This window comes from Nansenia antarctica (genome assembly GCF_963989245.1).
Source record: "Nansenia antarctica genome assembly, chromosome: 14".
NCBI classification, from domain to species: Eukaryota; Metazoa; Chordata; class Actinopteri; order Argentiniformes; family Microstomatidae; genus Nansenia; species Nansenia antarctica.
The window spans coordinates 10,425,413-10,440,642 of NC_137684.1; the positions used below are offsets into that span (position 1 = coordinate 10,425,413).

General features: G+C 42.4%; 2 protein-coding genes across 2 annotated transcripts in view; one reads left to right on the forward strand and one right to left on the reverse strand.

Moving 5' to 3' along the window:
* Positions 1-10,248, forward strand: part of LOC308169826 (L-fucose kinase-like) — a gene marked incomplete at both ends in the record, with an annotated part of 33,181 nt that extends 22,933 nt beyond the window's left edge. The window contains 3 exons of the mRNA XM_080544567.1: positions 7,722-7,821; positions 8,593-8,816; positions 10,177-10,248. Of these exons, the coding sequence (XP_080400693.1) occupies positions 7,722-7,821; positions 8,593-8,816; positions 10,177-10,248 (396 nt within the window). The remainder of the gene's footprint in view (positions 1-7,721; positions 7,822-8,592; positions 8,817-10,176) is intronic.
* Positions 10,249-11,923: 1,675 nt separating this feature from the next.
* On the reverse strand, positions 11,924-14,848 carry LOC308170586 (COMM domain-containing protein 9-like). Its single transcript, XM_080545390.1, has 6 exons — positions 14,790-14,848; positions 14,097-14,222; positions 13,683-13,822; positions 13,351-13,385; positions 13,094-13,197; positions 11,924-12,481 (listed from the first exon to the last, which is right to left on the reverse strand). Exons 1-6 carry the CDS (start codon positions 14,838-14,840, stop codon positions 12,344-12,346), a joined length of 594 nt encoding a protein of 197 aa, XP_080401516.1. The 5' UTR covers positions 14,841-14,848; the 3' UTR covers positions 11,924-12,343.
* Positions 14,849-15,230: the final 382 nt, after the last annotated feature.

Consider the following 15,230-nt stretch of genomic DNA (forward strand, 5'->3'; position numbering starts at 1 on the left):
GAAGATTTTTGTCTTCTCAAAAGCTTGATTCGTTGTTTCCACACGTAGGGCATGAACTGGTATTTCCACAATTTGTTCAATAAACTTTTCAAAGGTTAAAACAAATAGTCTGGCTGGTTTGAACCTTGCCTCAGGTGAGAGCGGTTGATTTTAATTGAAGGTTTATTTTCTTGACATTTAACAGAAGCCTTCATGCAAATCGATTTGCAATATATACATCTGTCTAAGTAAGTGAATCATCTATCCATCAGTAATCATACGAAATAATAATCTATGCCAAATCCAGGGTCCCAATACAATGCTAGAAGAACATAATTTACTAGTCAGAAAGGCTTCAAACACAATTGTAGTTATGTCAGTTCTCTAATAAATTAGCCTATGCCATCATTTTAAACATACATTTTTAGATTAGATTCAACTTATTGCAGAGTACAAGCATCAGACAACGAAATGCAGTAAAAAGTGTATGTCAGAAGTGGGATTCGAGCCCCCGTCTTAAAAATTATGAAGTCATCCGGAAATAGTTGTTACTATAGTAACATTAGTGTTGGTAGCTTGGTTGTGGTCGTTGAGCGGGCGTTAACCCACAGCTAGGCCACAATGCTTGTTTCCAACATAGTCCTCCATTATTGTGTTCTCCTACTTGCGCTTTTGAACCACAATTTAACTACAACACTCCTGCTGATCCACTTTGTCCTCAACATTGGAAGACAAGAGCGAGAAGAAATGGCGAACAAGTGTATCCAGCTTATGCCGTTCATGCCAGCCAGAGCCACCTTGAGTGTGTTCCCCCTGTGTCTCACCTGGTTGACTGTTCTAACAAAACCTCCCTCCTTCAGTCCCTCACAAACTTTTTAAAAGATCACTAGGTCACTATTAGTCCAGTCAATCTGTGGTTTAACCTAGGGGAAATTGCAATAGTAATCATTCAAGTTTTTTTGTGATCCCTAGGGACAACCACATAACATATTAAAAGTCTTAGTCTTAATATTTATTGGATCAAGGTAAATTCAGGGGTTGAAAATGTGGTTTTTTGTGCCAGGCGCAACACAGCCAGTTAATAGGATAAAAAAATTAACTAATAGATATCACCATGAAACTTCCCCAGTTAATCACTTACATTAAGACTACTATTTTTTGTATTACAAGTTTTCTGAAATATTATGTTTAAATATGCAAATTAGGCATTATCTAATGAAATATGTGCTAATTTGCATAACATTCAAGATCAGAAATCTGAACATTGGATAAAGCCAGGTTAAAAATTCTTGTTTCATCTTGTTGTCATATTAGAGTCAAGGTCCTCTATAACAGGGAATTTGGATAACTCTTTTTATCACTCCATAAATCTGAAAATGCTGTCAACAGCCATAAAAAGTAAGCTTTGCCATGTTTTTAGGAGTAAATGTTACATAAATCAGGCTATGAATGATATATTAACAAACCCTTCTATAGCAGACCTCGGAATGTAGATAGGAATACAACTGGAAAGTTTGGTGTATGTAAGTGCTACTGAAGTGGAGATTTCTGGCTCAGAGTATGAGAAAAAACAATTTTTGAGAAAACGGCCATTACCCACAATTTTATTTTTATTTTATTGTATTCAAACAAAGTCAATCAAATTAGTTTATAACACATTTATTATCATTGACATTTCGGAACATGTTAATATGTTAAATGTTAATGTTTTTCTATGAAAACCATGTTGCATATCATATACAGATTAAACACTTCAATGAGAAATAAACCACATAAACCTATTAAAACTTTATAAATACAATATTTAATAAATTAGACCAAGCTTGAAATATGCCTTTACTGTAGGCCTACATGTAACCTTCACTCCATGTCCTCATCCCAATGTTGTGCCGACATATTCGCGCACACACCTCTGCATTCTGAACAGGCTACAGAGCAATCAAGTCCTTGACGACGGCATTTGCAGCGCATAGTGCCACAACCTGACTTGCAATTACAGCGCACAAGCTCCAACAAGTATTGAGGAGCAGGGTCCTGGTCGGAATGGATGGGAATGAGGCATGAGTCTTGGATCCTCCAGCCCCATTCCTCTGGTGGTAGCGAGTTTCCCATCCATTCCTGAACCTGATGGTACACTCTGAAGCTGTGAAGCATGGCAGACGACGATGTTGGCGGCAAGTTGCGAGGATGGATAGCCGTTTTGCTGTCAGTCACTTTAGTATAAAAACTTTTCAGCCTGAGGTCATTCAGAGAATCCATTTCTGCTCCTTTGTAGATTAGTATCATTGCCCTTTCCCCTGCAGCAGCAATGTCATCCTTGGTAGCAGATTGTTTTAGAAAAATGCTGGCCTGTACTCTGAATGAGTCGCTTTCTCTAACCAGACCCAGAGATACTCCTTTCCCAACCCCAAAGAGTCTGGATGTTGTATCACAGCCAAGCATGGCATGCGCGAATAAGATGTTGTTGCTAACGTCTTCACCCAACACATCTCTTGCTTGCCCAATGTTCAAAAACCTGTAACTTGATGAAGACGACTTCTTGGGCTCAGACATGAAGTACAGTTCTCCTTGCTGATAATGGTGTAACAGAAGAATGAGGAGGTCGGTGTCGTCTCCAACAAGGACAGTTCGATGTTTCAATGCTGCTGTCACTGCAGTTTGAACTATGAGCACATCGGCGTCTCCCTGAGCATTGTGAATGTCAAACCCTGCAAGTGTTAGTCCCTCCCCCAACAGGTTTATGAAACGTTGTTTGTTCTCATTGTTTGACAGAAATTCCTGTTTTTTCAACCTCAGTGACATGGTTGACGGGAATGAAACCTTCCGGCCAGTGTTTGTGTTCCTCCTTTTATGGGCACCATCCTTTGTAGATGGCTGGTTGCTGTACCCATCAAACACAATCACCACTGATTGCCCATAATGTTTTCGAACATAACCTATGTACGTTTCCACTATTGCTCCATATGTTTTTCCTATCTCCCAGGGTAGTCGGTGGAGGAGGGCCCCTCCATCTAAAACGTACAGAATGTCTCTTTCTGGCACATCATCATGAGGGACTGCGTTCCATATTGCTTTTGCAATTTGGGGTTTGTTCGCTGGGAGAAACACTGTTTTCGTTTCGAAGAGCGCAGGTGGATACCCGCAGAGTTCATACTTGAAGGCTTCAGCTAACTTGTCTGCCTGTGTCCCAGCAATCACTAGTCTCTGAAACAAGAGCTGCGAATCAATATGGACAACTTCTTCTTTGTTCAGTTTGACTGTGGATTTGGAATCCATGGTGACTGCATGTGCTTTCCTCTTGAAGGTATATTCTGTCACCTTTTTCCCTACCATGTCCTTTAAGACCTTTCTACCAACTTCTTTTGAATGGTCCACATTCACCGCATTATGGGCTGTCACACCAGTGATTAGGTGCTGAAGGTGTTCATACCCGGCAAACGGATTTTGTGACTCCAACAATTGAAGTATTTTGATAGTGTCAGCGTTGTCTCGTGCCTGTCTTGATGCAGAAAGGTCCTTGTGCTGTTCACTAGTTTCATAGTTTACCCCTGTCACTTCTTTCATGGCATTGTTGATTTCAGATGTTGCAGGGTTGGAAAGAACCCACACCAAACGTTGTGTTTCAGACATACCCCTTCCCCGTGTCAGTCCTCCGGTTGATTTCATACTTCGCATGAGGGCTTGTTCTATTACAAGGTCGGGGGATAGTCCGGCCCAGTATTCATTTGATCTACGAACAACTTGCAGACCATCTTCCTGAAATCGTTTGTAAACTTGGGGATGTGTGTCTTCTAGTTGGCGCATTTTCTGGAGGTATATGGTCAATGATTTTACATACAAGTTATGTCCGGAGGCAGCCATGAATGGCATCATGTCTGTCAGGGTATCAAGGTGCTGATCCCAATTTCCAGTTCTCTCCGATCCAATGAATGCACGGACTAGGTCGATCATCTCCATGTACTGTAGCCAGAGTGCTGCTGTCCGGTCATCTACCATGGTTCTCTTCTCTGCCTCCAAACGCTGAGCTATGATCTGGAGTAGTGCACTTGCATTTGTCCTGGTTGCAGTGGCAGCCATAACACTGTCATACAGATCTGAGGCTTCTGCTAGTTCTTCTGGTACTTTGGCATGGTCTGTGGATTCTCCATCTGGCTGATCAGAAACTGTTTCCTCACTGTCATCACCAACAGTACCATCTTGAGTCAACTCTGACACATCCTCTGAGTCCACAGCATAGTTTGCTTTGATTGGGACAGGCAGTTTGACATGAAAAGTTTTCGCTGCCAGTAGGGTGTTCAGTGCTCCATCAACCAGGAAATGACCTCGTATGGCCCTGGCAACTGCTTTTCCTTCGAGCATTTTGGGCACCGTATTTGGTGTGTACACTAATTCAAGGATTTCTTCCAAGCCAGAGCCTGACATCAAATGGCCAACTGCGCCAAGGAAACTCATGAGCACATGAACCCACCAAGTCGGAGAACGATAGATTTCAATGGACTGCCAGGTGCTTCACTTTCAATAATTGTCATCGCTTTCCACCATAGTGGTTGATCAAAGGTTAGAATTGGAGTGACCTGGTAGCGAGCTGCGTGATCATGAACGAACTGCAGAGTGGAATGAATGCAAGTCAGATCTCCTGGATCCATGTCAATCATGGGTAGGAAGATGACTGACGACTGACCAGGATGATCTCCAGTGTTGAGCATTTTCATCATCCCGGACCATCCAGGCCTTGAGCATTTGCCGAGCAGCAAGGACAGCTTCCAGAGTCTATCAGCAGGCGTCTCTCTATCGTCTTCAGAGTGCTCTTCACATTCCCTGTAGGTAAGATTCTTGAGGCCCCCAGACTTCTGTACATATGGAACAATGTTAATGCGTCCGACATCTGTTAGGTCCTTTGCTGTCACCTTGATACGTGGAATGATGGAAGCTTGTTCAGTTTTGGAGGTGATGCATGCAATAATTCCCATGCCATGGAACGTTCCATGGCCATCAATTGTTCGGATATTATGGTCAGCATTATCAGCAACATATTGTATGAAGTGCCCAGGTGTGAGTCCACGTACCTCAAGTTTCTCAGCTACTACTAATGTGTTTTATTGTATTGAGTGGTAGAATTAAAGAAATGTCTAATCCTTTGTTTGAACTAGGCTACTTACCAGTGACAGCTGTACACACACTGTGGCTAGCTAGCAAACGTCAGCTAACCGCTAGCGAAGAGTAACCTGTAATTCAATGCAGCAAAAATGACGATTGATGACAATTATAAATGTGTTTTATTGTATTGAGTGGTAGAATTAAAGAAATGTCTAACATCTTTGTTTGAACTACTTACCAATGACAGGCTGGGAGTGGTGTTTTCATTGTGTAATTGTATTGAAATTACGTCATTCACTTCATTAATCAATGATGCATCAAGTTGTGTGTTATATATTGTATTCACAGGATGGGGGGGGGGGGGGCGTGACACATGATGAGGAACATTTGTGATGAAAGCCAGTCTAGCGCTAAACCAGTCGCAGAAAATGAGAGTGAAACTTATTGTGTCAACAATATTTGGTTTCGTTTTTTTTTCTCATAACACGCAACTTTAAGTTTTTAAAATGTATTTTCATAAATATGTAGTAATGTGTTTTTAGCATGTTGATGTTCTCTCAGTATGTTGGGATCTTATAAAAATGCAGTTAGACGTTCGTAGCGATGTACCACTGTTAGCAGCGTTTGTTGTGGTTTCATCCGTGACTTTTCTCCCATTCTGTGTTTGAGGTGCACCAACATTCAAATACTCGTGTCGTCTTCAATTTCTGTCCGATTTCAATGTGTGACACATCATTTGAAAGCTTACAATCTGTATTTTCAGAATATGTAAAACACTGAAAGTGTATGTTGGCAACTGATTGATGAAAACATTGTCTGGCGTCACATTTGGCAAATAAGTGGGTGTTGGGGTAGTTGTACCCCTAATACAGGTATAAGACTTAAGAATATCCTCTGAAAAAGTGTTTTATTGGAAAGATTGACCCCCAAAACATAGGAAAAGACACCAAATATGTTGGATAGGTATACATAGGCCCTCCAATATTAACACCATTTTACCCAGATGGTGTCACTCTAAAACATTGTTTAACCTCTTTTGACCTTGAAAAAAGTATGATCCAATAAATTAATTCATTAAGACTTTTAGTATATGATGCAGGAGGGTATTAGGAACAATAAAAACTATGAAACATTACTATTGCAATTTCTCCTAGGTTGGGCCTTTTTTTGAGCTAGATTGACTGGACTATATTTCTATGTTTTCTTTCATCTATGTACTCCATGATATTTAAATCTTTAATTATCTGAAGGCAGACTGCAGTCTCCTCCTCACTCCAGAAAAGCTGGCTCCTGCTAGTCGCCATCGTGGCTTGCTATGCTGTCCCTAACAACAACAAAACCCAGGATTCCCTGCGAATCGAGCATGCGCAGACGTGACTGAATATTCCGGAAAGCGACATTTTCCGATTAAGGTGTATACATGTCACAATATTCAGATTCAAACAGGCATATGCCAGGGGTCTTATTCGGAATATTCTCCAAATATTCTCCTATGGCCTTAATCCGGTTCTGCACGTGTTTACATGACTCTTACCCAACTAGTGAGCATATTCTGATTAATACAGGAATATGGTGTGCATGTTAACTTATTTCTCAGGGATGAGACCATATCTCTACAAAATAATGATGACTATCAATCCTACATCAATGTCTTAATGAGTAGGCAACCCATGGTTTTGGCTGTCTGTCTCATACATGATTTCCTGTCTACAATACAGAAACCAGACAGGTTTCTTTTGTTGCAACTTTTTTATTTTTGGCTCTATCTAGTCACTACACTAACATACACGTCCTTCCTGTGTCTTTCACAGTAATACCACTTCTGACCACTTCCTGTTTACATTATACAGTAGCAGTAGAACACTTCCTGCCAATGCTGCAATTTCTCTTCAATTATTGAACAAAGGAATCAAAATAAGTTAAGAGTGGCCTTATCTACTTCATTTATGCTCATCTGCACTTCTTTAAAGATTTTCTAACAAAAACGGTGGTAAATGCCCACCTGGAATAATACTGTCTTACCTGTCCTGTCCCGTGACTGTCCTGATACTTCAGTGGAGGAAAGGAGATGAGGAGGGGAAGCCACAGGTCCTAAACTGATCACTCTTCCCTCTGCCTCGTCCCTAAACCTCAGTTTTTAATGTGAGTCAATGCCATGTTAAGGTTTGTCCTGAGTGTTTCTCAAACCCCACCTAAGTGCTGTTCTTAGAACCAAGGGTTTGAGATTCCCTATCCCAGGGGGCATTGTAATAGAGTTTATTCTTCTAAATCTGTGGTCAAGAGCATCAAGATCAGCTGTTCCTTTAATCTTATTGATGGCTTTTTTTTTCCACCACTTTTGTTTTGTTTTATATTCATTCTAAATACATAAAGGCTGTATACTGAATACTAAAGTCTGGTACTGTGATCAACTTCAAGAAATTATCTGTTTGAAATAATATTAGTAATCGAACATCAATAAAAAGGTCACCTTTCAGCAATATCTTGGGAATATGTAATGAGGGATTAAGTCTGTCCTAGATCTGATCGTTTTACATTCCTCTACCTAACTCTAATCTACCTCTCTCTGTCACTAACACTTGTTAACCATTTGAGACCGGGAGATAATATTGGGTAGCCTACCTAAACTGTGTTGTGTTTGGCAGGATGTGGTGCGGAGCTGGTACAGCCGCCTCCCTGCCATCGTGGAGAACGCTGAACAGCTGGTGGACAATGCAGAGGAGTGTGCCCGTGCGTGCACTGAGGGTGAGTGAGGATGAGTGAGTGAGACTGAGGGTGAGTGAGTGAGAGTGAGAGTGAGACTGAGGGTGAGTGAGTGAGCGTGAGGGTGAGACTGAGGGTGAGTGAGTGAGACTGAGGGTGAGTGAGAGAGAGTGAGACTGAGGGTGAGAGAGAGTGAGGGTGAGGGTGAGTGAGAGAGAGTGAGACTGAGGGTGAGTGAGTGAGGGTGAGACAGCTGGTGAGTGAGTGAGTGAGAGACGCCCCCTCAGACCAAGCCACGGTTTTGGGTAACTGAACACAACGTGACTCAAAAGTGAACAAATGACACTAAAAAAATCTATCAAAAAAAATCAGGCCGTACTGCACATGAGCTATTCGACGGAACTCGTAAAATTAACACAATCACACACTGAGCATGAGACCAGCCAGATAACAATGCAAATGTGCTTGCTAGCATGAATAGGGACTTTTTCATTGGGGAAATTTTTTATATTCTCTTTTGTTGAAGTAATAATAAATAATAATAATAATAATAATACATTTTATTTATGGGCGCCTTTCAAGGCTCTCAAGGACACCTTACAAGACAGTTTAAAACCACATATCAAAACGTTAAAATCAACAAAGCAAAATGAGATAAAAACAGCAAAATCAGATATAACAACAAACAAAATACAGGAGATCAAACCAAGTAAGCCATTGTGAAAAGGTGTGTTTTAAGAAGTGTCCCCCTCCCTCCCTCCCTCTCCCCCCTCCCTCCCTCCCTCTCTCTCTCTCTCTCTCTCTTTCTGGAAGGTTCTCTGACCAGGCTGGGGGCGTGTCTGGAGCGCTCCTGGCAGCAGAAGAAGGTGATGGCTCCCGGGTGCGAGCCGGCCGCCGTGCGGGCCATGATGGACGCCCTCCGCCCCCTGGCCCTGGGGCAGAGCCTGGCCGGCGCTGGGGGGGGGGGCTTCCTCTACCTGCTGACCCGCCAGCCCCAGCAGGGGGAGACAGTGAGGCACATCCTCACCAACACACACGTGAGTACGGAGGGAGAGGAACGGAAATGGCCACTATGTTGCATTCATATATCCTACTGAGCACTTATTCATGTCATTAAGGTAATGTTGTTTGTGTCATGTATGTAGAGCTCTAGAATCTAGAACGTAGAATTTCCGATGAATGTATTTGCAGTTCATGAAATGGCTAATAAACTTTTACTTCTTTCCAAGAGGAGAGCTGATCTATCAACTTCTGGTTGGCAGTCTTTACATGAGTTTAAACAGGGTTCCCGCGCCGGTCGTAAAAAGCCTTTGGGCCCTATTATGCACTTCTTAACTTGCCGTCTTAAGTGTTAATTAAGACTCACCGCCAGGTTAAGACCTACCCCCACCCTTATTATGCGCTTCATACGCGCTACTGGTATTATGCAGGTGTCGATAGGCGCCCACACATAAGACGTAAAACTCCCGTGCATATATTGCTCATTGTGGGAGTGTTCATATGTTAATGAAGTGCACTAGGCGCCCCTGCTATTATGCGATCTGACTTTGCTCCTATCGCTAAGAAGTGGTTTGAAAAGTTCTTAAGTTTAGACTTCATGCACGTTTTGAAACACGAGCGCGCCTCCGCGGTTTGCGCATGCATGTGGGCACACATGAACACGCACGTGGCTCCACGGCAAGACGTCAATTACGGTCACAGTATAAATGCTTTATTTCAGAAGGGAGAGGCAGAGAAGCGCGCTGACCTCCTTCTCAGGACTTCCATAATAGCATAGCGCTAATGACTCAACGCAGCCGGTTCTTAAAGGGAATGGCACCTGGCACGCTGATTGGGTTGATTGAGAAGACGCCCAAAACACACCCATGACTAATTTCTTTGCTTAGCGCCGGGTTTTAGGCGCCCCACTACAGCACGCATAATAGCAAAGTGGCCTTGACCACGCCTCCACGTCTTAAGTTTAGATCTACCGCCTCGTCTTATTGATGAAGTGCATAAAAGGGCCCCTAAAGTCTAAAATCCATCAATCCGATTTATAAGGCCTAAAAAGGGAGCTGTCCTGCAAGGAAGCTTTTGTGCACTTTGTTCTCTTCACGTTGAAGTGACTTTCTACAGTTAACTGTTAATGTTGATACATTTACTTTTGAGTAATTATCTGACTTATTTATTTTATATTAATTATCCTTCAGACTTTTTTGTCTGTATGGCAGTGAAATCCCTAATTTCATCACCTCGAGGATGACAAAAAGCTATCATATGGTTTTGCGACAGGTCTAAAATTCTATTCAAAGAGGTCTAGAAAAAGGCCTAAAAGGGTATTAAATTTGACTTGTTGAAACTTGTAGGAACCCTGTTATGGAGCCAAAACAAACCAGCATTGCCTATTGTGTATCACAGGGCCTTGGAGACTTCACTGTCCATTCAGTTGAGCTGGACATGGAGGGGATCTCACTGCTGGAGCCTTCCTGAGACGGACAGACGGACGGGGCGGACAGACGAATGAACATGGACGGACCTCACCACTGCTTTACTGTCCCGTTACTTACTGTCCCGTTACTTACTGTACACTGTGTCTTCCTTAAGTTGGCACATGCCTTTTGAAAGGAATTTTCACTGCCACCAACACATCTGCTCAAGTGTTGTTGTGAGACTAACTGTTATTGGAGTGTTCAGTAGTAATTATAAAGATGAAATGTGAAAGCAGTGTTAGCTCAGAGGACCTTATTAAGTAGTAACCCTCTGACTCAAAGTTACAGTACTTAACAAAGTTACCACCACTCGTAAATGCTGTTACACAACCACTCAGTCTTGAATATACTGGTCACGGATCATATTGATGTGGTTACTGACACGTCAAATCATTATCCAGGCCTCGTAATATCTGTTGCGCATCTACTGGTAGTCCGCTTAACAAGCGGTCTGGAAGTTGACTATTCGCTTTAAGAGATTGTTACCTAACTTTTGTCATTCAACAGTGTCAAACACCTATTAAGACTTAAATGGGGCATGAAATGTCTCATCGGAGCCATTTAGTATGTGATTGAAAGTAAAGCATAACTTATGTTTAGTGTTCATGTATCAAGTATGTTTGCTAAGATGACGTTGTCTTCCCGAGATCTGAAAATATGGACAAAGATCAACCAGTGCTGTGGTTTAAAGCATCTACTGTGTCATTTACTCCTTGATCATGATTAATATGACTCTAAATAAGGACGTATTACTATACTATAGCTACTATAGTTTGTAATCATGTTGTGAAAAAGTAATACCTCTCCTTGAGCGCAACAAATGGGTCAGAGACATGGAGTGCTGTGCATAGCTGCTTTAAAGGTACAATATGATTGTTACAGTTGTGCTAACTTGCCATGGTACATCAGTAGCAAGTAAGGAATGATCAATAACATGAACTGAAGAGCGCCCAAACAAAGCCTTTATAAAACCTGGTGTTGTGATGCTTACCTATGTTACACTTTGTTTGTTAAGGATATGCACACATTTGCCGCTATTAGAAAACACAGCATGTGTTATGTTCAGTATGTGTGGCCAGTGTGAGATAAAACGTATCTTATTATCTTACTTATCTAACACTTCACCTTTAATGGTTAGTGTGCAAGCTTGTATGTTACATTTAAGTTGTTACATGGGTTTGAATTCAGCCTTGGTTGGACGAGGATCAGCTGTTACACTATTGCATGTTGACTAGTCACACAGTCTGGCTCAGAGTTGCAGGTGCAACATCACACCATGTGTGTTTGTTTTGCTTAGGGAAGGTGTGAGTGTGAGTGTGAGTGTGAGTGAGTGCTGTGGTGGAAAGCATCACACAGGCACCTCAGTACTGCTCTCACAGAACCAGCGCCATGGTTCAGGTAATGCACCAGTGTTGTTGTTTTACATGTATTCAAATAGACCCTCATGGGCCACCACCTACAGGCAGACAATGATTAACTGTTACACAAGTGTGAGCCAGAACAGTTTTTTTTATATAATGAATTCAGCTTTACTGTGCCACCAGTGTGATTGGGGAGGTTACACAGACTAATTTCAGAGTTAATCTCTTCACTTATTTACACAATAAACAGTGAATAAAAAGACATTGTTGCCACTGTCTGCTGATTCAAAAGATGACAGGCCAATAGGGGAATGTACGGTAGTATCTTTCCTTTCTTCTCTGTTGTCATTGTGGGGGTGGGAAAAAAGAAATAAAATGGGGAATGCAAATCGGCTAATGTTAAACTCTGTTCTCATCAAATAAAAAATAACAAATAAAAAACACTGTGTGTGTATGGTGACTTATTTCTTCCCCAGGTGACTGGGAGTCTGTTCCACCATTTCCAAATATTTCGCCTACTACTGAACAAAGTGTGCATAAGCCAAATAGTAGAGGCGATTCCTCCTTTTTGATGTGAAAACCAGACTGGCAAAAAAGCTGACGGCTGATCTCTCTATAGGCATCCACCATACTGGTTTTACTTTCCCTACGGTTTGAGTTCAATGCAGTTGAAGTGGAGGGCGATAGGCCACTCTAGAGTGTTTAGATGCACCCTAGAGCCAACGGTGAATGTCCTCATTTTCCAACCACCACAGACAGCTGGTCCCGGATCCGGCCCAGCCCGTCTAGCATGGTGTCCAGAGTCTCCTTGCTCAGTTCCACGGTCATCGACGACTGGGAGTCACTCCCTCCTGGACAGCTCGAGTCCCCCATCTGCAATATCAACCACAGAGTTGGTGACAGACTGTCTGGAACCTCATACACAACAACCTAAGCTGTAAGCTATTTGTTTTGCAAGATTAGAATGTTTCGCATGTTTCCAGAAATTCACCAGACCAGACAAATTCCCAACACCAGACATTTCCCCTAGACACTTCCTCATATATCTGAAAGAGTTTGACGTGTAATGGGGAAATGCTTATTACTACACCTTGCCTTCTGGCAGAATTGAATTGAGTTTTCATGGGTTGTGTCTGAACTGAAAAGCCAATGCAATGTAGTATAGCGGGCCTAGATACTAACTCTTGGCAGCCCACTTACAGACATACATTTACTAAAAGAGGATGCATGTGGTCTAAAGTAAAAAAAACAACAACAACAACAACAGTCAAATCAATACAGGTGAGGAGGACACAGGGGGGTATTCCATCAACGTCGCTAAAGGAAAATCTAGGCTTATTTCGATCTCGCGAGACTCTTAAAAAGATCCAGGCATATCTTGATACATCTCACGAGACTCATCAAAATAAGCCTAGATTTTCCTTTAGCGACGTTGATGGAATACCCCCCAGGTGTGGTCACATTAAGCGCAGAATGCCTGCGTACCTTCATGTGTACCAGACATGTGGGCACGGCCATGCGACTGACAGAGTCTGATGCAGTCTTCATGTCCACCCTCCAGTCCATCTCTACTAGCTGGGGGAGTGAAACTGCACAAAAAAGGGTCAACCAAGAGTCAGACACACCACAGATTATTAGCTGTTGTTATAAGACACACACACAAACTGTAGAGCAAAGCCATTGTGGAAAGACGACACACACTTGTTGACATAGGAGAAGAGATTAAATATGGAAGACCTTACTTTGATTAGAGAGAGCATCGTTTCTCCACGTGGGACTGTGAAAGAGAACAAAGCTATATTTATATTTATATTTCAAACACTGGAAATTAGAAGAAACTCCAGCAAACTGGCATCCTCTCAAAACTCCAGAATGAACTAATGTACCATGATAAAAACATGTTTCTGGCAATAGACCTTCATCAGTGTTCAGTTTTAGTGATCCATGACATCATTGTATAGCTTATCAAGAATGCCAGTTCGCTGTTATTATTCAAATATTTATGTTTTTCCTGGAGAAATCAATATAGTTAATTATATTATGAGTTCATTCCAAGCATGTGATGTTTACACACCTGTGTTCCAGCAGGATCTTGGTGATGAGGTTTTTCAGGTTGGGATGGAAGGACTCAGGGAACAGCGCCAGGATCTGCTCTGGGGCGGTCATGTTGTGAAACAGGACATGGCGGGAAAGCGTGTGCAGGGCTGTCAGGAGCTGGGAGAGAAGAGGAGGTTAGATTTCACTCAGTGAAAGAAACAGCCGGTGTAATTAGCCTAACATTTCCGTCTTCAGCCCAAGCAGTGACCTGAATCCACTAATCAAGGACTGAGAGGGTGTATCAGGTGTTTAACTGCTGGCAGGGGAATAATCATGAAACACGATTAAAGACTGGAGCTTGTGTCTGTCGCTCTCCATGACCTGGGTCAGTTTCCATTGGTTTATCTGTTTCGCTCAACTGATGAGTTCACTTTGTTTTCCACCCACCCACCTGCTGGGCTTCGATGGCAGAGACAGATAGGGTCCCGGCTGTGCTGTCAGCCAGGCGCCGCGATTCTGGTGCTCCGGTCTGGAAGCTGTCCGCACACAGCTGCCGCACCGCATCCTTGGAAGGAGCCTGCAGTTCAACAGAGAATATATAACAATAACATACGCCATTTAGCTGACACTTTTATCCAAAGCGACTTACATTGCAGTGAGTGCATACATTTCAGTATATAGGGTCCCAGCGGGAATCGAGCCCGCAACCTAAGCATTGTGAGGGCCATGCTTTACCAGCTGAGCCACAGAGGACCAAAGCAGTGAGCCACAGAGAAGATCAGAGAGGTGGGAGAGTGTATGTAGCACACATCTGTTTTCTTTTAGCATGCAACAACAATATTGCAATATTAAATGAATATTGATGCAAGTAGTATATCGCATGTAGACACTAGGGTTAAGTGATTTTAGAAGAGGCCATGTTGCACGAATAGAATACATGTAGTGTGCATGTGATCTCCATCTGACAGTATATGGCTGCTTCATAACATCTAGAGCAGCTCGCAAGCGTTTCTTCTAATAGCCTCATTTTCGGAGCCATCTGACCCAATTTTAACATGCATTGATTTAGCTGCAGTCATCGCCCAAAACATTTTAGAAATGTTATCGTACTAATAAAAAAAAGTATCGCAACTGTCAACATTACCTTTAAAAGCAGTTGCAAAGAGGAGAAATGTTCTGTGGAAACCGCAGCCATGTTGGCACGTGATGCACACAAGCCTGACAGCGTGTCACGTGATTGACAGAAATGCCCCAGTCTCTTCTGGGAAATGAAGTGTTCCATAAATCTGCTCCTAATGTAAAAGCCAAGGATTCATTTCTTTTTCACTTATTGATTTCATAGGTACTCACACTGCAAGAATCTCTTGCACGATTACTGAATGCATTCGCATTTAAGGATTATGCCAATGTGGCAATGCAATAGGTTGTTTATCAGTAACACATGATAAACATCTTCCAACACAAGGCAAGATCTGTCAGATTAACCAGACATGTAGACTCTCATCCACTCATCTAATGGTGCTTTTCCACTACAGGGCCAGCCCGGGTCAGGCTAACGACTAGTCCTGGACTAAATCACACTTTC